The 23,489-nt window shown below is 42.2% G+C and overlaps 1 protein-coding gene across 1 annotated transcript in view; it reads left to right on the plus strand.

The window, feature by feature from the left end:
- Positions 1–448: 448 nt before the first annotated feature.
- The window catches only part of APCDD1 (APC down-regulated 1), a 70,328-nt gene continuing 47,287 nt past the window's right edge, over positions 449–23,489 (plus strand). Inside the window, exon 1 of the mRNA XM_068237166.1 lies at positions 449–711. Coding sequence (XP_068093267.1) covers positions 648–711 — 64 coding nt within the window. The 5' untranslated portion in view covers positions 449–647. The remainder of the gene's footprint in view (positions 712–23,489) is intronic.

Raw genomic sequence — 23,489 nt, forward strand, 5'->3', positions numbered from 1 at the left:
ATAATGTATAGGTCATTTCAGCGTGATAATTAATGATAAAGTTATTACCGAATGAATGGGAAGAGCTTTTGAAGGGGGAAAAAACCTGTGGTAGAGAAGTGGTTAATTGATTACATTAACCAAGCACTTTTCAAAATGTTAGCGACTGAAAAAAATCGCAGAAAGTGCTCTGGGTGTGAAACATCCCTAAAGAATAATTTATGTGTACAGAAATAGAGCCAAATGATGAAGCCTTCGCCTTCCTATTCCCATAGCATTTCGGTACCCAAAAATACCCTTTCTCTGGTAATTCCGATTGTTGCAGACTCAGGCAACAGATGATGAGGACACGGGCTGTAGCAGAGCTATCCTGATCACAGAGCTGGGCTTGTGCACAGACAGCCCTCCTCCAGCACGCCCCCCTGCTTATAGTGCAGAGAATAGCAAAGCAGCTCAGTCTCTATCAGTAGACAAGGACGGTGAGCTCAGGCTTGCAGTCTGCTCATCTCCGCTGTATTAGTGAATGCAGAGCGTGCCTGGATGAGCTCCGTCTGGCGTGTGATATAAACTGGGGAGCTGACAAACACTGTATCGGTTTGTTCTGAAAGATCTTCTATAAACTGCAAACGCTGGATTGTAAAAAGCGGCAAGTAGGAGTGCTGGAAGATATGGAGATACCTTGCTCGTGTCTGGGAGCGATCGTGTGCCTGCTGACAGTGATCATCCTCTCTGGTACGTGTACTGCCGCTAGTGACTGCTGGGCTCTCCTGTCCCAGTCCCTGTGGTTCTGTCTTCTGGGGGGGGGGGGGGGGGGGGACGGGTTTCAAGTTAAAGGTGTCCAGTGACCCACTAATCATACAATCTTGCTTGTACAATTTAATATAATGGTCTACCCAATGTATCCACGCAAAGTGTGATCGCTCAGTTTACCCTTCTCCTACCTAGATTTGGTAAGATTGTATCATTAGTGGGCACATTAAGCTGAATACTTACCCAAAAACGCAGGAAGATGGATCACAGCTACGTCACCCGACGATGAGCATTCCCCTTCCATCTCCCTGCCCGCGGGAACACACGACGGGTCCGAACAAGAGTTCAAATGATCATGGCACTTTTTGCGGGATTCGTTGGCTATCTTTAAGGTCTGCTGTGACGGTCGTTATTGCCGCGTGTCGCAAATCGCTGTTTGCCTAATTGTGTACTCGCACCCCCTTCGTGAGATTGATGAATCGATTGCATGCCGCTCAAAAAATATCACTGGCCATCAGAAGAATCGCACACAAAATCACGACGTGGGTAGGAGCCTTTAAAGCTAGCCATACATCCACTGATTTGGTTATCTATGCCGCAACAAGCTGCACCAACCTTAATTTCAACCACTGTGCAGTAAAAATGCATAAAATTATGATTAGGCGATACATTTTAAAAGATCGGATGCGACGCGTGAGCTGTGGTAGATCGACGGATTGCATTGCACTGTATTGAACAGTGTGGCGCTGCAGTTTGATAGACTTGCGAAAGATTTCATGGTGAATTGTACTGAAAATCTGTTTGCGTTGGATGAGGGGCTTCAATTGGGACTGATCTGTTTGCCACATTGGGTGGGAATCTAAAACGTGTATGGCCACCTTTACGGATACACCGAACAGGTGTGGCTAAATGGCTTGTTACCTAGGTATTGTCTGTTGTGCATATTGTAGATCTGTTTAGCATTGGAATTCTCAGCTTGATCCAGCGAAGTTTCACTTCTGTTGCTGCTGCAGATGATGTCAGCACACTGGAACCGTTCTCTGCATTGTAAAATATGTCTCTAGCAGGAAAGTGAACCACTAATCAGTTATCAATTTACCTGTTACCTGATGTATTATTTCTTATTTAGCTTTATGTAGGAAGGGTTCATTCACGCTTGTATGCACAGAAAACGTGCACATATGTTTTCCACACGCCAAATGCATTGGCATGCTTAAAAATGTTTTTACACGATAACTAAGTTAAAAATAGAGGTAAGGCTAGGTTCACAGCGGGCCATTGTGGTATGTCGTAACAGGCGCATTATAACACAGAACATAGCACTGCAATGGAAAAGCAATGTGACGTTTACAGTGCGGCCATTGCAGTGCGGTCTGACGGAGTGCGGTACCACAATGCACTGCATGCAGTGCGTTTACCGCATAATGCACGTTAACAGTACAGTGAAGCATACTTTTTATTGACTGTATATGACAAAATCCGCTGATAACGTTCGGCGGCGTTTTCCTGTTCCGTTGCATTCTGTCACAGGGAGCGCAACACAACTCCCACTGTGAACCCAGCTTGACACAAGCAGTGTAAGGTCCTGTTCACACTGGGGATTGCAAGACGCTAGCAAAATCACTATCGTTTTGCGACGGATTTTTTCACGATCTTTTGCATATTTTCACTGGACATTTTTGAGTGATCGCGATTCACATTTTTAACATTTCAATCGCGATCACTCTAAAATTGCAAAAAAGTGATGCATGCACCGCGTTTGCGTTAACTGTGAATTGCGAATCGCTGGCAATAGCTGAAATGAGATCACTGCCATATACATTTAATTACACTATCGCTTAAAGCTCTACTGATTGTCGGTGATTGCATGCAAAAATTCACATTAGATATGAACGACCTCATTGATTATTGTCATATGAATTTGTCTCTTTGGGAAAACGCACACAAAGTAGACAAATGTGAACCTTTTTTCAGCCTCTTTCGCACTAGGAGACGGAGTGAACTGATTTCATGAAATTTAATCAAATCGATAGGACGATTGATAATTAATTCAAAGTGTCCAAACACGGTGCTGTCTGTCAAGAGAACCATTAAACATTTGAACCATCAAAAGTGAAACTAGTATCACTCACATGTGTACACTGGGATCAATGGATCATAATTGTGCTCTTGTTCCAATCAATTTTTTTTTTAAAAGATTGATCGTTCGTGATCAATAATGATAATGTTGGAATTCAGTTTCATGACCGATTTGATCAGATTATCAACTTGATCATTTCTTATAACTTCCAGTTTGTACCATATTTGTACTGAATTTAAAGTTTTGAAAGCTTGCAAAGAAATCTTGTAGAGTTAGTCATTACATGTATCACCTAAACATGTATGGCCACTTTTGCAGGGCTATTTGATCAGGACTGTGATTGGTATTGGATGTAATCACTGAGTTGTGAACCCGGAAAGTGGTAGTTTTGTGCTGCATGAATAATAGGTCTCCTTGCATTAGATGGGATGGATGGGTGTGCAGTGCATGTATTGCTACTCTCCATACTGTATTCCCATTGGTGAACAGCGAGTGAGATAGGTCTATATGCATTAGATGGGATGGATGGGTATGCAGTGTGCAGTGCATGTATTGCTACTCTCCATACTGTATTCCCATTGATGAACAGCGAGTGAGATTGTGGTCAAGCTGGCATGGCTTCATCTGTAACAGGCTTTACTTTAGTGGATAATTCTGGAACTGATAATCCCCACTGTCAGTTAGAGCAACTGCTGCGCTCTCAGCTGCCTATAACTAGCTATATATATGGGCGACAGGGGCCCCGATCCGGGAAGCCATCAGTCATGCCTATCATAAATTGATTTCGGAGTCATGATCGGGTTACCATCTTGAATCACGCAATCTTGATGAGATTTCAGGAGAAACCTCACTCAGAATCAGTCAAATTACTGCTTCTGTACCACTCCATGCAGTGTAATAACGTGGTCATTGTTTCCCTCACTGCTTATCTGCCCACCCACTAAACAAGCAATTTTTCACAGCCCTTTACAAGGTTTTGATCATTAAAGGCTCATACACACGCCCAACAAAAGTCTTTTAAATGCACGATTATCAAACAACTTGAAGAAGTTGGACAACTTTTGTCAAGTAAAAGACGTGCAAGCGACAAGGCGTTATCACTGATAAGAGGCGACCAACGACTGATAAGACGCAGCTCAAGTCAATCCAATTGTTGAATTGACTTGAGCTGTGTCTTAAGGTGCATACACATGCCGGATTCCCTCAAACGTTGGGTCGTCAGACCCGGCCACAGGGCAGGCATTCTGCCGACAGTTTGCCTGTGTGTACAGTCTGTCGGCAGGCTGATAAGGCTGGTTTTGACAGATCCGCTCGGCGCCTTGATCAGTTGTTGGTCGCCTCTTATTAGTGACAACGCCTTGGCGTTTGCGCGTCTTTTACTTGACAAACGTTGTCCAACTTCTTCAAGTTGTTTGAGAATCGTGCATTTCAAAGACTTTTGTTGAGCATGTGTATGAGCTAAGGGACTGATTGGCTTGCTTGGTACAATCGGTACTGGTGTATTGGATCAAGTAATCAGTTTAACCAATAAACGTACCCCATGTTTGACCTTAAAGTACAACTGAAGTTAGAGGTGTATATATATATATTTATTTCCTTTTAAGCAATACCAGCTGCCTGGCTGTCCTGCTGATCCTCGGTCTCTAATACTTTTAGTCATAAATCCTGAACAAACATGCAGCAGATCAGATGTTTCTAGACAAAAATCTGACAAGATAATCTTCATGCTTGTTTTGGGTGTGATTTAGACGCTACAGCAGCCAAATAGATCAGCAGGATTGCCAGGCAACCGGCATTGTTTAAAAGGAAATACAGCAAAGTCCCCATTTCCCGGAATTCAGGCAGGAAGTCTCAACTAACCGGCATGCCTGAGAGATAATGGGGACCTCCTTTGGGGGCTTTCTGTGGGTGCCGGCAGGCTTTTAAATACCTACTGAGGCTCGAGAGATGGCTGGAAGTCTCCCTCTATCTCCCCGCGGGCTCCTGGCGGCTTCCGGCATCTGTGTACGGAAGTCGGAGTGTCACATGACCCGATTTTCAGTCTCTTTTGGCCCCCTATACATTCCTAATGGTTTTGGTCACCCAGACTGAGCTGCTTGGTAACTCTGTTCAACTATTGGGTTATTGTGTCACAGAGCCAATAAGTGCATCTCTTGCATAAGCCAAATCATGACTGGTCTGTATAATGATTAGGATTCTGCTCTTGTATAACCTACCGAATGACTCTCCATTAAATATATGTTGATAATTAGGTGCAAATGACGTGGTGAGAATGTGCAAGACATTCATACAGTAGTGTTCTCCCCAGAAATTGTTTCCAGCCGGGTGGCATGAGATAGTAGGCGGGTGGAATGAAAAAGTAGCCGGGTGGGGTAATATGAGAGAATGTAGGGCCGGTGCTTCTGTGTGCAATTCTGCTTATAGTATAGGAGGAGGTGAGACGATGACAGCCGGGTGCTCTTCAAAAGTAGCCGGGTGGAGCACCCGGCTAAAAGAGCCTGGGGAGAACACTGCATACAGGCAGAAAAACCTAAACACAGTTACATTTTTAGCAGTAGAAGGCTTAGTGTGAAAGTCCATAAGCTTGAAAATCACAAAACTTTATGATATGAATAATGTGTTATAAATCATTCATGTGTTTATTATTAAGCATTATTTGTATAGCATGACTATATTGTGCAGCGCTGCGTAATTAATGAGGGTGAGAGATAAGAAACTGGAGACAAGCAGCTGCAAAAACAGCTGACACAGGAGGAGAGGAGCACTCTGGACACAAGAGCTTACAGTCTAAGGTGTTGTGACATAAAATGGCTAGAGGAGAAATAGGTACTGCTCTTTTTACTTGTTTATTAGGAGACTTAAAGGACCACTATCTTGAAAAATTGTAAAACAATTAAATGCATGTGTATGCTTAGTGATAAAATGTACAATTGTTCCAAAGTAAAATGCACTATAAAACAGGGTACAAAAATGATCCAACTCTGACTCCTCAGTACATGAAACCTCCGAAGCCAGGTACCCAAAATGGCTCTGACTCCGCGACTCAGACTGCTTAGTCTAATACTAGGCAATGGATTTGGTACAAAAATCATCCGACTCCCGACTCCTCAGTTTATAAAACCACCGACTCCAACTCTGACTCCAAGTACCTAAAATTGCTCTGACTGGCTCCTTGACTCCACAGCCCTGATATTAAATACTTGTTTTCTATCTTGCTGTCACATACATAAGGCATTAAAAATTAGACAGATCTGACAGGTTTAGGACTAGTCAATCTTCTCATGGGGGATTCTCTGGGTTTTCTTTATTTTCAAAAGCACCTACTGAACAGCAGTTGCTCAGTCCAACCTCTGAAATAGCAGGCAAGCAAGTATGGAGGCTGGTCGGCATCCTTTTATAGAGCCTTTCCATAGAGTGCCTTTGCAAAGAATAAAGTAAATAGTGTACTGAAAATCCCCCCGGGACGTGAGGAGATGGATTAGTCCAAAACCTGTCTTCAAATTTTTACTGCCTATTGTAAGTGTAAGCAACACAGGAGAAAATTATTAATGGTGCTATTAATTTTACTCTGATAGTGGTCCTTTACTTTGATAGTGGTCCTTTAAGCTTTATTTGCATAGCACATACATACAGCCTACTGACTGCCAGCGACCAATCCCAGTTGAAAATTGATCTCTTTCTCGATCAGAAGCAGATCAGACATGCTGAGAAATGCTGGATTCTTAAAGAAACTCAGAGCTGAATAATTATACAAGATTTATACATACCTGGAGCTTCCTCCAGCCCCATCCACACGGATCGCTCCCACGCCACCATCCTCAGTCTTCTTCGTCTTCTGTACAGGGTCCCGTAACTACCGCCAGTCGGGGTCTGCGCAGGCACATGCATAAGGCAGGTGCCGGAGAAACAGAAGGAGTCACTGCGCATGCGTAAAACTGGCCGAAGTTCCGGGACCCGGTACAGAAGACAGAGAAGGCTTGAGGTCGGCGGCGTGGGAGCGATCTGTGCGGATGGGGCTGGAGGAAGCCCCAGGTATGTATAAATCTAGTATAATTATTCAGCTCTGAGTCTCTTTAAGCAATGTTATGGGACACTAGAACACATGCTGGATTCTGGGCCGAGATAGCACCAAATGACCAACTCAGCCAGGTTCCCTCTGCCGTGTGTGCCAGGTTTAAGTGGCATGAGATAATGAAAAGCTCTCCGTTTTTACCTCCACACAGGAAAGGTTTGCAGCAAGACAGGTTTGCAGGATCATTTATTGTCTCCACTGCTGTAAAAGTACTGAAATCCTTGGTAAATCCACTCCCTGGTTAACAGTTTCAGTTTGCCATTATTAGTATTGGCTGGGATAGAACAGGCTTAGGGGCACTTAACAGTGTTTTCTTAGGCAGCTCTGCGTTCAAACTGCTGTGTTGCCTCTATTGTCAGGCTTCAGTCATTTGATTTCCCTTAGTGCTTAGCGGACTGAAAGAAATTTTGTCTAAAAGTCTTACACAGCAATTCAGGCATTTATCACATTGGTCTGGAGGTAACGATCCACTTGTCAGTTTGTTTGCAATCGTTTCTTTGTAGTCCTCCAGCTCAGTCAGCACGTATTTAGCAGTGTTTGAATGAGGAATATGATTTTCGTTGTGAGCCATGTGAATAGCTGCTTGCCAGGAGCGCGCTGTTTGAGTTTGCTGTGCATTAATCCCATCTGTTTATCCTCCGCCTTGTGGTATCCCATCACTCCAAAAAGTTGCCAAACATTCAGTCCAAATCTCTCTGCTGAACTTTCTGAAGATTCCGACTGAGCTTTTAGCTGATTGCGTTCACACACAGTCTTTGTATTAGTAAGAAACTGTCCAGAGAAATGTCTGAAAAAAAGATGATGTATATGGCAGAGTTTGTTGTACTGAGTGAAACAGGCATGAATAACAGTCACACTAACTTTAATTTTATTATTATTATTATTGTATGGCTTATAGAAATACCACAACCACCAACATATGACCCTGTGGCCGAGCACACCGACAGGACTCATATGCATTGCGCCAAACGACCCCCGCCCGCCTGCGCACAGTCATGTACTATCTGTTGGACAGGAAGTATGTCACTGGGGTTCCGGTGTTTCCCTGTCATAGTACCGTCTTTCTGTGTATGCACGTTGCACAGCTGCCACCAAAATTTTTAAAATAAATCCGTCGCCCATTGACTTACATAACTTGCGGCGCCGCAGAAGTCAGCCGGTAACATGCTGTTGAATTTTCGTTTGCTAAGTGACGGATTGGGCACTGCAGGGGCAACACGTTGCGACACGGTATGTGTGCTAGGCTCCATTGTTTTGCATTGCTGTTGCATTGCCCTGCGATGAAGCAGGGTAACACAGTACAGGTTTATAAAAAATAAAAACTGACAAAAATATATATAAGCTGCCAAGCCAAAGCACCGGTGTTCAGTCCATATGCACTAAATGTAATATAGACACAGTGGCGCTAATAGAGTCCAACAAAACTTCTTCTCTTTCACACTTGTACTTGTTTCAGCTAGCTTCACAAATGGTATACAGGTAGTCCTCGGTTTACAAACGAGATAGGGACTGTAGGTTCGTTCTTAACCTGAATCCGTTCTTAAGTTGGAACACTGTGCCATCTCTGTCCCCGTACCTCCTCTGTACCCCCCTTTACCTCCAGTGTCCCCCTTCTGTGTCACCTCTGCCCTCTGTACCTGCCTATACAAGTTTAAACGCCATTTTTTCTTTACATTTTTTAAAATCGATTTTCTCAAAAACTACAAGTCCAATTTGACATTTTTTTTGGGGGGGGGGGGGGGGGGCCTTGTTCCCATGGAAACACAGAATCCATTTCGTTCGTATCGGCCGGGACTTTGGTAAGTCGGGCGTTCATAAGTCGGGGACTACCTGTATAGCCAACACCTCACACCACACAGTGCTCACTCACCATTAGACTGCCATAATGCGTAAAATGCATAAAATCAGCCGTCTGGTCATTTGGCCATTCTTGTTGTTTGCTTTCCATACATAATCCACCATGCAGCAATGGAAACCTCTAGTAGTCTCAAATTGCACAAAGTTTCCCCAAAGGATGCAAGAAATAAGCTTCATGTTCTCCCCAGGCTCTTTTAGCCGGGTACTCCACCCGGTTAGTTTTGGTGAGCATCCGGCTGCCATAGACTCACCTCCTTCTCTGCTGTAAGTAGACTTGTGCAGAGAAGCGCCAGCCCTGCATTCTTTCATCTCGTCCAACCGGCTACTTTTTCATGCCGTCCAGCAACTTTTTCATGCCACCCGGCTACTTTTTCATGCCTTCCGGCTGGAAAAAAATTTCTGGGGAGAACACTGCTTGTAATAGTATAATACCATCTAAAACCACTATTTATTTCTCATAAAAGGATCATTAAAACGCTCAACTTAAAACATATGTATGTTCACTTAAGGCGCATACAGATAAAGCATATGAGATAGTAGACAACTTGCCGTTTCACCAGGACAAGTAGCAATTCCGTCCATAGTGTAAAGTTGTCCGCCTCCCAAGCAGTTCACCTGCTCCTCTACCGCTCAAAACAGTGGCTCCCCAACCGGTCTCATCTGCAATGGACGTTATCAAGGGGTCTTCTGGCATGTACAGAAGACACTGACTGACGCGACTGAGCCAGTTACCAGGCCTGATTGCGGCTGAACGGCAGACCGCGGGAGGACAGCGAGGGACTCAGACGTGTTTATGGGGCTGGAAGAAGCCCCGGGTAAGTATCAAATCTTTTAAACATCCCGTCTCTGGTACACTTTAAGGAAGCTCCAGGTAAGTACGGTACCTGAGACAATTCTTTATAAAGGACCAGCTAAAATGCAGATCCAAAACTAGACTCACTTGAATGGAGCCTAAAACTGCAAGTGCCGAGCAGCCTTTCATGCTTTGCTAGGTTTCTGTGGAGAAATAGTATTTAGCACCAGGGTAATTATGCTAGATGTGCATTGCTAATGAAATATGTGAATATATATGAAATGTATGAATATATACAGTATATATACATATATACAGTATAGTATAAAAAGCTACAAAACGTTACCTTACTATACAGGTTGTTTTGCTTGATATAGTTGCAATAGTTTTGGGCAGGAAGTACTTGATGTTCAGTCTAGCCTAAGTTAAATAGACAGAAAGTGCTTCACAACGGCAGGTGTGGGGCAGAATAGCCCCCTCTAAGGTGTGTACACAGTGACTGTCGCCTGTAGGATCAGGACTCAGCCCCTTGGGGGTCAGTTTGGGGCCTAGTGTAGTACAGAGCAGTTACTGCCAGGGTAAGGAAGGATCATTGTGCTCGCTCAAGATGATCTGGCACGGTGTACATTTCAGAAGTGTGCCATTGCAGCTGTACACATGCTAGATTGTCTGCAGACTCAGCCGGGCGCTTCTGCCGAGTTTAGTCTAGTGTGTGTACAAACCTTAAAGGAGTAGGTCTGTGGTGCGCTATTCTTAGTTTTGAAAATGGCAGTTGGATCCATTAACAGTCTAATATCTATGGCACAAGGCAGACACTACCAACCGGCAGAGTAACTATCATTTGGACAGGTTTACAAACCTTGTCTAAATGCTGGAGGTGAGGCAACAACTCCTATTTCCGTAGACATAAACATGATTCCTCAGGCAACCTGATCACTCAAGTTTATACACACTTCAGACCAAAGAGATGTCTTCCAGTGACCAGATCATGTCTACACATGAAGAGGACACCTGAGATTTTAGACCAGCTAGATACAAGGGTTAGGTTCCTGACATCTGACTCCTGTGCTTTTTGAGTACCAAACTGTCTTTAATATAAGTTTCCTGTAAGCATGAACTTCTTCTTTTTGTCATTTTGTATTTGAGTTCTGTCTGTGGTGCCATTACATACAACAGCTGTGCAAAACTTTCACTGACTGAGCATGGATTCCGTCTTGATTGTGAATACACTCGTTTCATCGGTGGGTTATTAATATGAGCCAATAGCAGATATGGGCAAATGTCACATTGTTTCTGCAGTATTACATTTATCAGAGTAAATAAATATTGAAACATATTCAAAAACATTTCTCTAAATTCTTGGAGCTGTTTCCCTTTTGTGGATCAAGTAAACTGCCAGCTGGAGTCTTTGCCTCCTTCATTTCTATCCAGCAATAATCAGCACAAGCACAGCTTTCCCAGACAGTGGGGCTACACAACCGAGGTGGTCCTGTACCTCATAGTACTAGGAGTGCTGCTGCATCTACTCTTCTAGAGTCGACTCTATAGTGTTATCTCACTGTATTGCCAATGCAGTTCACTTTGGCACCTGAAGATGTGGCATGGTATTGTGCCCCTTATTCAATTCACTTTTTCTCCTACGTTTTCTCCTAGGTGATATTTTCATACCTTATCAATAAAATTCCTTCTAAGCCACCAACAAGTAGATAGCCATCAGTAAAAGCAAGACATTTTTATTCAGGATGAAACCATTTATTGGCTGAATGGCTAGAAAAGTAGTAAGCTTTTGGCTAATAAGCCTTCTTCAGACATAGAGGTAGAGAGTCTGAAGAAGGGTTATCAGTTGAAAGCTTACTCCCTTTCTTTTAAGTTAGCCAATAAATGGTATCATCCTGATTCAAAACTTCTTGCTTTTAAAATAATTTTGGCAATACTTTTCACCTACTTTTTAGTCATTTTAAACAGAAGATGAAAAATGATATCCTATGTGAAAACTTTAAAATTAAATTGAATAAGGGCTTGTATGTCTTCAGCCATTGTTAATATAATGGGAGCAGTTTGCATGGCATCAATGTAACTTGCAAGCTGAGGGTAAAGGTGAAGAGGCGTCCAATCACCAACCACCGCGTGTTGCAAGCCAGGTCTACGTCTGGGATTTTGACACAGCAGGATCTTGTCACAAAACCTTTTGTGGCAAAATGTAACTTGCAGTATGCAAATTGGTGGTCAACCCAGTAATGCATGTACTGAATTTTGCACTTAAGATCAAGTTCTCATTTTAGATCAAGTTCCCACAAGTACAATAGCCCTTTAAAGTAGAATTCTTTCCTAGCTTTAAGGACTAATCTTTGGGGAGAAAGGGTGTCACTCAACTGAAAGGCTACTTGCTGGTTGCTTCTTCTCTTTCAGTTCTATGCTGTTCCATGTGGTCGGGATCTATGCATATCCAAAATGGCTGTTAGTTCTGGTCTGGTACTTGGCTTTATTGGGTGGTTTTGCTTGACAAGGCCTCTACCGATCACCAAAGATGTACCTTGCTAGACAGAAACACTTAAGCCACTCTCACACTACTTGTGTTTCAATTTGACTATTGAGACGCATTCAGTTTGCTGATTGCAGGGACATTGGTGCAATAATGTAAATTGTGGTGTGGCTATTGCATTAGTGCAATCTATCTGCGATCTGAATTCCATGGGACTTGACAATTGCGCAAGAAACCATACCATGGGAAAAACTAGTGCATATTGTGTATTTCATAATGTGAAAAAGCCCTCACGCTAGAGCTAGGGACAGGGAACCAGGAAGAGGCGATGAGAAGCAGTTGGAACTGAAAATCACCTTTTCTCCTACAGATTAATTTTCACATTTTACCCAGATTTCAACTCTTTGCTATGTTCCCCACCCACTGCATTTTTATTGTGGTGATACTTAACTTATTTTGTAGTTATACATAGCTCTGTAATCAATTACTCCCACATTCATGTTAACTCTGTCACCTGTCACCTAAATATGTAAGACAGTATGAGAAGATAACATAAACTATCTGCGGAACTGTTTTCTGTTCCTTAATGCAGGAACAAGTTGAACTTGTATTTGTGGTTGAAGACTGTCCAGACAGCCTTTATTTGAAGTCCCGACAAAGTGAAGATGGTATCAGTTTCAAGTTGACTTGACAGTGCAGTCATCAGCAGGCCACAGAAAGTCATGTTGATGTCTGGCGTTATCAGACCTCACAGGATGGGCAAGGACAGGACATGACCAGCAGCAGAAAGAGTTTTATAGAAGCTCACATGTATTTCTTTCCACTGTGACAGATAAGAATTTAAGGGCAAAGTCAAACTAAATCCTGTACCTCAGGGTGTTATGGTGAAGAGCATCAATAGGCCTAAAATTATAAAATAAAATGCAAACTCCAGTGACAAGAAAGGGAAATTTGCTGAGGATAATCAAGACGCAGATAATGCCAATGAGCAGAAGATTCATTATCTTCTCCTTTTAATATCTTTGGTAAGTGATGGTGGAGTGAGTGAACTGCGTCTCCCCTCTTAGGACACCCAAGAATGTGATGACCTCACCGTATGACCCTGAGTAATCTGCAATGATATCTCATTTGGCACAATCCTAGGACTGGGACTCGCACAAAAATGCACTAATGCATTGCTGTCCAATGGAGTCCATTATGGCCTATGCAAAATTGCAGTGCGCTGGTAGAATCACACGTGGTACCACACTCAATGCACCTCATTGACAATGCATTTAATGTGAATAGCACTCTTTCCCACGCACAATGCTAGTGAATGGCAGTGAATGATATAGACGTTGCACATGTGCACTGTGACACTATCGAACATCATTCCAAATGACTCTGTTAGAAATAAAAACAGATGTTACTCTGTGTCATTAGGCAGTTTGTAATGCAGCGCAATGCAGCACTGTGAAAGTAGCCTTAGGGTCCAGCCTGAACTAACTTGCCAAAACTCAATGGTAAGTTAGTTTAGGCTGGGTGATTGAAGTAAGGGTTAGCAGTCATTTATTGTGCAGTTTAGTCCCCCGACTGACAGAACATAGCGTGGACTGCTGAGAAGTTAGAGAATAAGTGTTTGTGCTATACCGTTAGCACACACATTCATAATCTCTTAGCAATAAACTCTATGGTCTGATATGACCCCCAGGAGGGATAAAGACTTTTATCACCAAATATTTGGACTTCTGGGTCACTTGGGATCTCCACCACTTTCCACCCTCAGGAAATCATGCCTTAACTTGCTTGTCTTGGTATTTGCGCTGCTCACTAGAAACCTGTGGTGACTGCAATTCACAGGCCTTTGCTATTTGCCTATGGTAACTGCAATTCTCTAGTCTAGACCACAGGCCTTTGCTGTTTGCCTATGGTAACTGCAATTCTCTAGACCACAGGCCTTTGCTGTTTGCCTATGGTAACTGCAATTCTCTAGACCACAGGCCTTTGCTGTTTGCCATTGGTAATTGCAATTCTCTAGACCACAGGCCTTTGCTGTTTGCCTATGGTAATTGCAATTCTCTAGACCACAGGCCTTTGCTGTTTGCCTATGGTAATTGCAATTCTCTAGACCACAGGCCTTTGTTGTTTGCCTATGGTAATTGCAATTCTCTAGAATAGACCACAGTCCTTTGCTGTTTGCCTATGGTAATTGCAATTCTCTAGACCACAGGTCTTTGCTGTTTGCCTATGGTAACTGCAGTTTTCTAGACCACAGACCTTTGCTGTTTGCCTGGATCTGGATTTACATGATCTCAAGCCATTGTAATTTGCTAAAAAGTATCTCTCATAAATGGCTAAAGATAGCCCAGGGAGAATTGTGTGAACAGTCTGCTGCTTGAAAAGGATAGACAGCTTCTAAAGTGCGAGCTTTCTTATTCTGTATGTTACATAATTAGGCCTTGTTTTCCTAGAGCTGCCAAAATACCTAGATGCCTATTAAGCCCGCGATCCACCAGTCTAGCACTCAACATAAAGACTTTGTGGTTAGAGGGTATGGCAAATAATTATAGGGCTGTTCTCCAAGACCCATCTGCTTAGAATTACAGAGAAGTTTTAATCCCCAACATAACCTTGAGACAACTTGGAGCCCACAGGCAGATCAAAACAGCAGCTGCCAAATACGTGAAATGGGGAGACAATTCACTATTCAGCAGAGATATGAGTTCCATCAGCAGAAACCTAACAATCCACTATTCTCTAAACAATTTCTTCTGTTAAAAAATAAATCACTTTTTTGTTCAGTTCTACGTGTATTTTACCAAGTAGGGAATAATAGATAGCCTGTGCAGGCTGTGGTTGTGTCTTGTCCGGTATCCAGTGTTATCCCGTTCCCTGGCAGCCTGTTATCGCATGATATAAACAGGACACAGTCCATTATGACTATGCCAAGGCACACAATAAATCACGTGCCCCCAAATCACATGACACAGAACATCTGCAATCAGTTCTCCTCCTGCTAAACATTTTTTTAGCGAATGGGGTCCTAACGCAGAAGTATATTTGTTCAGAGGATTGATGTATGTTTTTGTTCCCCATCAAAGCCCGGCCAAACATTATCAGTTCCACCTATGGGAATTTGGGCATTCTAAAAGCAATAGAACCTCACTGTTTTACATGGTCTGCATTGCTTCTTGTAGTAAAGTAACAGCTGGAGTTTGTACAATGGCAGCTCTTCACAGAGACATCTGTGCCAAGACCTGAACAAAATGGCCCCAGTTCACTTGTTAGTAGATCTGCCCCAGAAAAACAATCAGATGTAGTTTTCATTCTGCTCTTGTTTCAGTTAGCAGCATGATCGTCTTCTTTTATGGAGAGTCTGTGTGCTCCTTGTTAGCAGCCCTGCATGAGTACATTTACTGTAGTGATTATCGTGTTTATTGGCACCTGCAGGACAGGATAAGAGAGATTATTCAGCAGGCCATCCTGTAGAAGATGATTGGGCAGGGTAGGGCATGAGAGGGAGGCGTCATAGCTTAGTACTGCAGTGAGGAGTATAAATCTTCTGTCTGTAGTGGGTGGAGGAATCTTAAAGAACAAGTGACACCCATGCTAACCTAGAAATAAAAAACATATATAAGTAGATAAATACTAGTTCTACTTACATAACAGATGTATTGCACTGTCCACGTTATGATTCCTGTGAATTTTATAAAGGAAAAGCAGAGAATCCTATTCTAGGCAGTTTCCATTTTTGTTACCTTTGACCTCCTGACTATTTCCTCCCTTACTTTTTTCTACAGTTGCTACTTGTGTATTTGTTACCCGCCCTTTTCCCAGAGTCTTCAGACATTCCCACTGAAGTCTACACTAGGAAGTGCACTGCCCTATGTCATTAGAAGGAGGGGGAAATAAAGGGAAGAGGAGGAATATATTATAGATAAAAACATCCCCCAGCATGCAACTTTTTGGCAATGGCTCTTAAAGGGCCAGTGCTCCTAAGGTTTGTGATAACTCCAAACCATAACAACAGAACTTTTTTTTGAAAGTTTTGAATGCAGGATTAGCATCTTTATCACTCAATAAACTTAGACCAGTTGCTGTTGAAATTTTATTTTTATGGTGACAATACCGCTTTAACGCAGCCATTAACCAGTTCACCACTGAGGGGTTTTTCCTCTTATGGACTAGAGCACAATTTTCACTTTTCAGCGCTCCTCCCTTTCATTCGCCAATAACTTTATCACTACTTATCACAACAAAATGATCTATAGCTTGTTTTTTGCCACCAATTAGGCTTTGTTTGAGTGGTACATTTTGCTAAGATTTATTTTATTCTAAATGCATATCAACAGGAATAATAATAAGAAAATGGAAAAAAATTAATTATTTCTCATTTTTTAACCATTATAGTTTTAAAATAAAACATGCTGCCATGGATAAAAGCCACACATTTTATTTGCCCATTTGTCCTGGTTATTACAACGTTTTAATTATGTCCCTAGTACAATGTTTGGTGACAATATTTTATTAGGAAATAAAAAAAATTTTTTTTCAGTTTTGCACCCGGAACTAATTACAAGCCCTTTTGGGCAAAACTAACAGTAATATATCCTTATGACATACATATGGAAAAAAAAAGTCCCTAAGGCAACTATTTATGTATTTTTTAATGTATTTTTTTTAAATATAATACAAATATTTTATTTTGCTAACTATGGGAGAGTGAGTGAGTTAAGGAGTTAATTTTAATGGGAAAGCAAAGTATTTGCATGTAATATATTGTATTTGGGTGTAGTTTACTATTTGGCAACTAGATGTCCCCCCTCAATCATCCCTAATGTGTTTTGTTTTGCTCATACACACGTTACAGGAAGTAACAAGTGTATATTTTCACTTTTTTTTACTTTTTTCAATTTTCGTCAATGAGCACACGGCATCTCACTGATGCCGGTGATCATTGATGCTGGCACTTAGATCAGTAAATGGGAACCTGTGTTCCCATTCACTGATCTGTGTTCTAGTGGGCTGCAACAAGAACGCAATCAATAGCACGCACAAGAGTGCTCAAATCGCAACGCATTGAGGTACGTATATATCTACACCCCTGGAGCCATTAGTAGCCATCAGCGGGGTGTAGATATACTGCCCCCGCTCCAATAAGTGGTTAATGGTACTATGTTTTTATCAGATGTGATCTGAACGATCATAACTAATCGGAAGGCAATTATCGATTGTTTCTATTAACGGAATGATTAAGGATTTAGGTTTTACATTTCGATCATAAAATCCAACTTATGGATTGTTAATTTTTTCTTTTCCGATCCCCAAAGAATCGTATCACATCGATTTGCGACACACACAGTTGCAGTTTTCTATACAATTCGATCATAAAAAGTGCATTGAAAGATCAAATCTGAGGGAAAAATTGCATTGCTAATGTGCACCTTCAGGATCAGGCCTCTTCTGAGATCTGTTCTAATATAGAGCAAGGTAGTAGATGATCTGTATCAGGTAGATTTTGATTGTTTGCCACTTTCACTACAGTACAGTATATATCCAGCATATGATATGCTCACCTTGCTGTACCATTATAGACAATGTCACCTTATCTGTTTCATTTGTTAAAAATTGTGGTGAAAGAAAAATATCTACGTCTTTTAAATCACAGTAACATTTCCTCATTTGAGTTAGTGGATTGTGTATTTATTCTGTATCTGTTGCAGAGCAGAGGTGACTGGAAGCAGCTCTCACAGATTCATGAAGCTGTCAGTCAGGGGAAGAAAACCTCCGTACAATAACGCAGACTGTGCCGTATCACTGAACAGCGTTTCCACTGGGGAAATTATGCAAGCTAAAATATTACAGCGCTCACAGTGGAATCTGCATCGTGTCTGGTAATTCCAGCTGGATCGTGTCCATTATCACCTATTTCCATTGCTTACATTAAAGACTGAAAGGTCACTTGTGAAAACCATTTACACTTACAGTGCTGTTCTGCAGGTTCATTGTTTAGTCCCTGGCCCAGTTTATACAGAGCAGAGGAAAATCTACTTTAACTTTCACTCAAATGGCCCATACCCACTAATGATTTTTGTGGGTGATTTTGTGCGACAAACTTTTTTTGCGCTATATTGCCAAACATTGTTAACGAAAATTTGTTAAACGTTGTTTAATGACGCACGCCACCTGTGGCGATCGTTCGTTTTTGAACATTCAACATGTCCGATTAAGTTGTTGAGGATTGGAACGATCCTCCTTAACTTGCAAGGGTTTTGCCGTGATTGTGTAAATGATGATTTACACGATTATTTCCAACACCGCAAACGGGCGCTTACCAATTTTGACCAGATGAATCGGGGAAATGATCGTTCATCGGCGGAGATCCCCGATCCATCTGGCCACATCTGCCGGTAGGTACGTAGCTTTAGAAGTAGAAAATGCATTATAAGTGTGGAGACAAGGCCAGCCTTGGAGTAACACTGGACATTGCAGCTACTGTAGGTTGACAGACTTGGGCGCAGGATACAGCCGGTATGGCTTATCCTGCTCCTGCACAAATCCCGGCGGTGTTAATTACTATTCCCCCTCCAGGTCCACGTGGTTGGTGGAGAATTATGCAATTCGGCTTCCAGCTATTGCTGGGGGCCAAATTACGTTTTAAAAGTAACTTCAGCTCCATCTTCTGACGGCAGCGAAGGTACTAACTGTGTGCTGCTATAGCCGTATTTCCCATTACAGTCTATGGTGTCGCGGCTGCGGCCAAATCTCCTGCGCAGGACACGACGTGTTCGCCGTCTTGTATCACTTCTTTGGACACCACATGTGCGCTGTATGCTGACGGACACAATGAAATTCTATAGAGACAGACAACATCCTTTCTCACTAGAGCTTTCAATGGACATCACAAAATTATAAAAAAAAATCCACCTCTACACCCTTCCTAAATCAGGTCTTCCTTGCAGTTTGATGACAAAATGCATGCTAACAGATCGTACATTGCATCTGCAGTGACCATATACAGTGGCTTGCAAAAGTATTCGGCCCCCTTGAAGTTTTCCATATTTTGTCACGTTACTGCCACAAACCTGAATCAATTTTATTGGAATTCCATGTGAAAGATCAATACAAAGTGGTGTACATGTGAGAAGTGGAACGAAAATCATACATGATTTCAAATTTTTTTACAAATAAATAACTGCAAAGTGGGGTGTGCGTAATTATTCAGCCCTCTTTGGTCTGAGTGCAGTCAGTTGCCCATAGACATAGCCTGATGAGTGCTAATGACTAAATGGCACAGTCAACGTCCAGATCTAAATCCAATTGAGAATATGTGGCAAGATCTGAAAACTGCTGTTCACAAACGCTGTCCATCTAACCTGACTGAGGTGGAGCTGTTTTGCAAAAGAAAAATGGGAAAGGATTTCAGTCTCTAGATGTGCAAAGCTGGTAAAGACTGGCAGCTGTAATTGCAGCAAAAGGTGGTTCTACAAAGTATTGACTCAGGGGGCTGAATAAATCAATTAACCCTTCGCACACTCACATGCAAATGGGGGCTGAATAATTACGCACACCCCACTTTGCAGTTATTTATTTGTAAAAAATGTTTGGAATCATGTATGATTTTCGTTCCACTTCTCACATGTACAGCACTTTGTATTGGTCTTTCACGTGGAATTCCAATAAAATTGATTCATGTTTGTGGCAGTAATGTGACAAAATGTGGAAAACTTCAAGGGGGGGCGAATACTTTTGCAAGCCACTGTATATTGCAGGCCAGTATAATGGAAACCCAGCCTACTTCTATAACCAGACAGAAGCTCATTGGAATGTATGGACAGTATCCCAGCTTATTATCTCTATGTACCTCCTCTCAGTGCATATTCCTTCTTATTTAGAATACAAATATAAATACCAGTGTCTGTCTGTCAAAACAGGCATTTTTATAATCTCACCAAAACTCATCAAAACTTCAGCTAAACACAGTTTTTCTTTTCTTTTTTCCATAATATAATTCATTTTCTCTGAAGATTTTCAATGTATTTGTTGCCATGTTTTTACTTCATAACATTACCGGTAGTTTATTTATGGTTGAATCTCCCAGCTTTGTGCAGGCACTCAGCAGACCAGCCTATTTCTGTGTGTGTATAATACAGTATGTGCTTAGGTCAGTCAGTGATTCAGGTCTAAACCAAACCTGTACCATGCAACCCTCCCCCCCCAGAAGAAGCTAAGTACTTACTTAAGTAGAGGGAAGTCTCTGGATGATCCAGAGAGGAGGGGTTTCGCCACAATATCAGTCATACATGTGCCCCTGATGCTCTGTCCGAGAACAAGTCAAGAATTCTCAAGGAAAAGGGGGTACTGATTGGGATGAAGTTCAATCCTGGGTTAAAGGGAACCTGAAACGAGTAAAATTATTTAAAATAAACACATGATGTACCTGAAAATAAATATTTTATACCTACCTCACCATCAGTTCCTCTCTGAAGCTCGCCATTTTCTTCTAACAATGATTCCTTTCAGTTCTGACAAGATTTTGACAGAACTGAAATATATCCAGTTGCTGTCAGTTATATATCGGTTGCTGTCAGTTACAATTGAAAGGACAATTAATGTGCAATGTAATGTCCATGTTTCCCTATGGCTCATGTGGGCTGTATACCAGTTAAACAGTGTGCTAACCCAGAAGCTGTTACAGTGTCATCACCATTTTTTAAAATAGAGGACGGAGAATTCTATTGATCACAGTAGGCAAACAGCACGCAGGAGAGGAGAAAGAGATTGATAAGTAGACTAAGTATGACCTGTGTATGTTTATTTTAACTTTCAATTTTCAGTTCAGATTTGCTTTAAAGTTTGTCTTGCAGCTTTCCTGTCCTATCATTTTTGATGGTTTCTTTGAAATATTACTTTAAAGCGGAGACTGGATTAACTCCACCCCTAACTGCTCATCCCTAGCTTATTTCATTATGAATTTATAAAATTAAAATAGGCAGAAAAGTAGAACGAATCAGAGGGGTCACTAGTGTGCATTCAATCCTCAAGGAATAATAAGTGGGAAGATGACATGAAATCTTGTCTGCCAAACCTGAATAGTTTTATTGTGTTTGTTACATTCCCAAGAGACAACTGACCTGAAAAGCCAGTTGTACCGTACAAGCCCCTCTATAGCACCTTATCAGCTGTACCTGAGTAGGGGAAATTGTAGGTGTCAGCAAACCCATCCACCAACTACTATATATTATCAAATAAGTACTTTCTGCTTGAAAGCATATTTGTGTGGCAATAGCCCTTGATGTTCTCTCTGACATTGCATGCGGGTCATTGCAAGACAAATCTATGGAACACCCCTCTTCACTGTGTCTGTAAATGTGTTTAGAGTTAGCTGTAGGCTAAAATCCTCTGGTGGGGGGGTGAAGGTGCTAAGTGAGACCCCTGTCGAAATCCTTTAAATAGGAGAGGCAGGTGCCAGCATCACAGCACAGCTCAGGAGTGTACAAAACACCCAGATCTCATGACAGCAGCTTTCCACACTCAATCACACAAATCCTTACTGAGTATTTTCAAGACATCCATACGTTTGCATAGGCCAGGAGGCTGATATGCTATCTAAGGCTCCCTGCACACTGCAAATTCGTTTTGCGATTCTGATTCGGATTTGCAGTTCCGATTTTCCCTGAATGCAATCAACAGAAAAACGGAGGAAAAATTACAGCATGCAGTAACGATTAAAAATCGGAATCGGATGTAAAAATCGATTAAAAATCGAAATCGCATGCAGTGTGCAGGGAGCCTTACTGTGACTATAAATACATTTTATGCATTTTTACTGAATTGCATTGTTTCTGAATGCCAAGGTAGAGAATACTAACCTAAGGGGGCCATACAGCCCAAGTTTTCAGTTCCCATTTAATGCATCCCAAAATTGTATTAGCTGCAGCTGCTTGGCATTCATTATGATTTATTTAACTTGTTGTCAACCAGTATTACTAAGTCCCTCTCCAAGTGTAATGTCCCTATCTGTATCATGTTTATTGTGTATGATGCTTGACCATTGGTATGACCAAGATGCATGACGTAACATTGTTCAACGTTGAATTTTGTCTGACATTCACTTGCCCATATAGCCGTCCTCTCCAGATCCTTCTGCAATATTTCACTATATTCCAACTTTGCATCATCTGCAAAAAAGCAATATTAATTTCTACTTCATCTACTAGGTAATTAATAAATACATTGAAGCGTACTGGACCAAGTACTGACCCCTGTGGGACCCCACTGTTAACAGTCACTAATTTTGAATATGATCCATTGTCAACTCTTGGCTTTCTGTCCATTAGTCAGTTCCTTATCCATGTACACAGGGGGACATTTATCAAGAGTGCCTCAGGCAAAATATCAGATTCAGAATCCTTTTATTTCGCCAAGCACGACTGGGTCATGCCCCGGAATTGGTTTACCAATTTAGCAAAATATTGGTAGGTTTTTAGAGATCCGTGCAAAACTGTCTCAGGCATATTAAGAAATCACTAAATAGTGCAGTTTCCTTCTTAAACTGTTCTTAAATAGGATAAGCTAGGAAGGTTTCTCAGTTCAGTGTGTGAGGGAAATTGCTGTTGCTGTGGTAACCTATATACTGTATCTGCTGTATTGCATCAATGCCCAGCACTGCAAGGGTTAAAGAGACACTGAAGCGAGATTCTTATATATAGCAGGGGCACGTGTGCCCCTGCTAAAAACGCCGCTATCCCGCGGCTTAACGGGGGTCCCTTCACCCCCAACCCACCCCCCGCAAAAGGTGGTCGTAAAATGGTCGCTGGTAATCTTCTTCCTGGAGGCAGGGCTAACGGCTGCAGCCCTGCCTCCCAGCGCGTCTATCAGACGCGCATCGCCGCCTCTCCCCCGCCCCTCTCAGTAAAGGAAGACTGAGAGGGGCGGGGGAGAGGCGGAGATACGCGCTGACAGACGCGCGTGGGGCAACCAGGAAGCGCTCCCCCGCTGCACGGAGGGGGTTTGGGGGGACAGGGACCCCCGTTAAGCCGCGCTATAGCGGCGTTTTAGCAGGGGCACGCATGCCCCTGCTAGCTATGAGGTCTGAAGCGAGATCTATTCTCGCTTCAGACTCTCTTTAAGCGCAGAACAAATTCACAGAATTCAGCACGGGGAGGCGCAATTCACAAATCATGTCTAGCCTGCACTGCACAAACTGTAGAAGTGCTATGAAGCACTTCTTAATCTGCGGAAGTTTAGGAATGGATTTGCACTGTTCTTAACTGTAGTGCAATTCTAGAAATTTCAGATAAACTGCCGCTATTAAGTAGGATTGAACAATTTTCTTATTATCATGCAGAATAGTTCTCCCTGCTGGTTAGAACTGCTTAAGAAAAGAAAACTGCCGGTAACGCTTTGATAAATTTGGTCCACAGATTCTTACCCAGACGTTGCATCCTCAACTTCTGCACTTTATCCTGTAGAGTTGCTGCAAACCCGGTCATTG

Source organism: Hyperolius riggenbachi, chromosome 5, assembly GCF_040937935.1.
Source record: "Hyperolius riggenbachi isolate aHypRig1 chromosome 5, aHypRig1.pri, whole genome shotgun sequence".
Lineage (NCBI taxonomy): Eukaryota > Metazoa > Chordata > Amphibia > Anura > Hyperoliidae > Hyperolius > Hyperolius riggenbachi.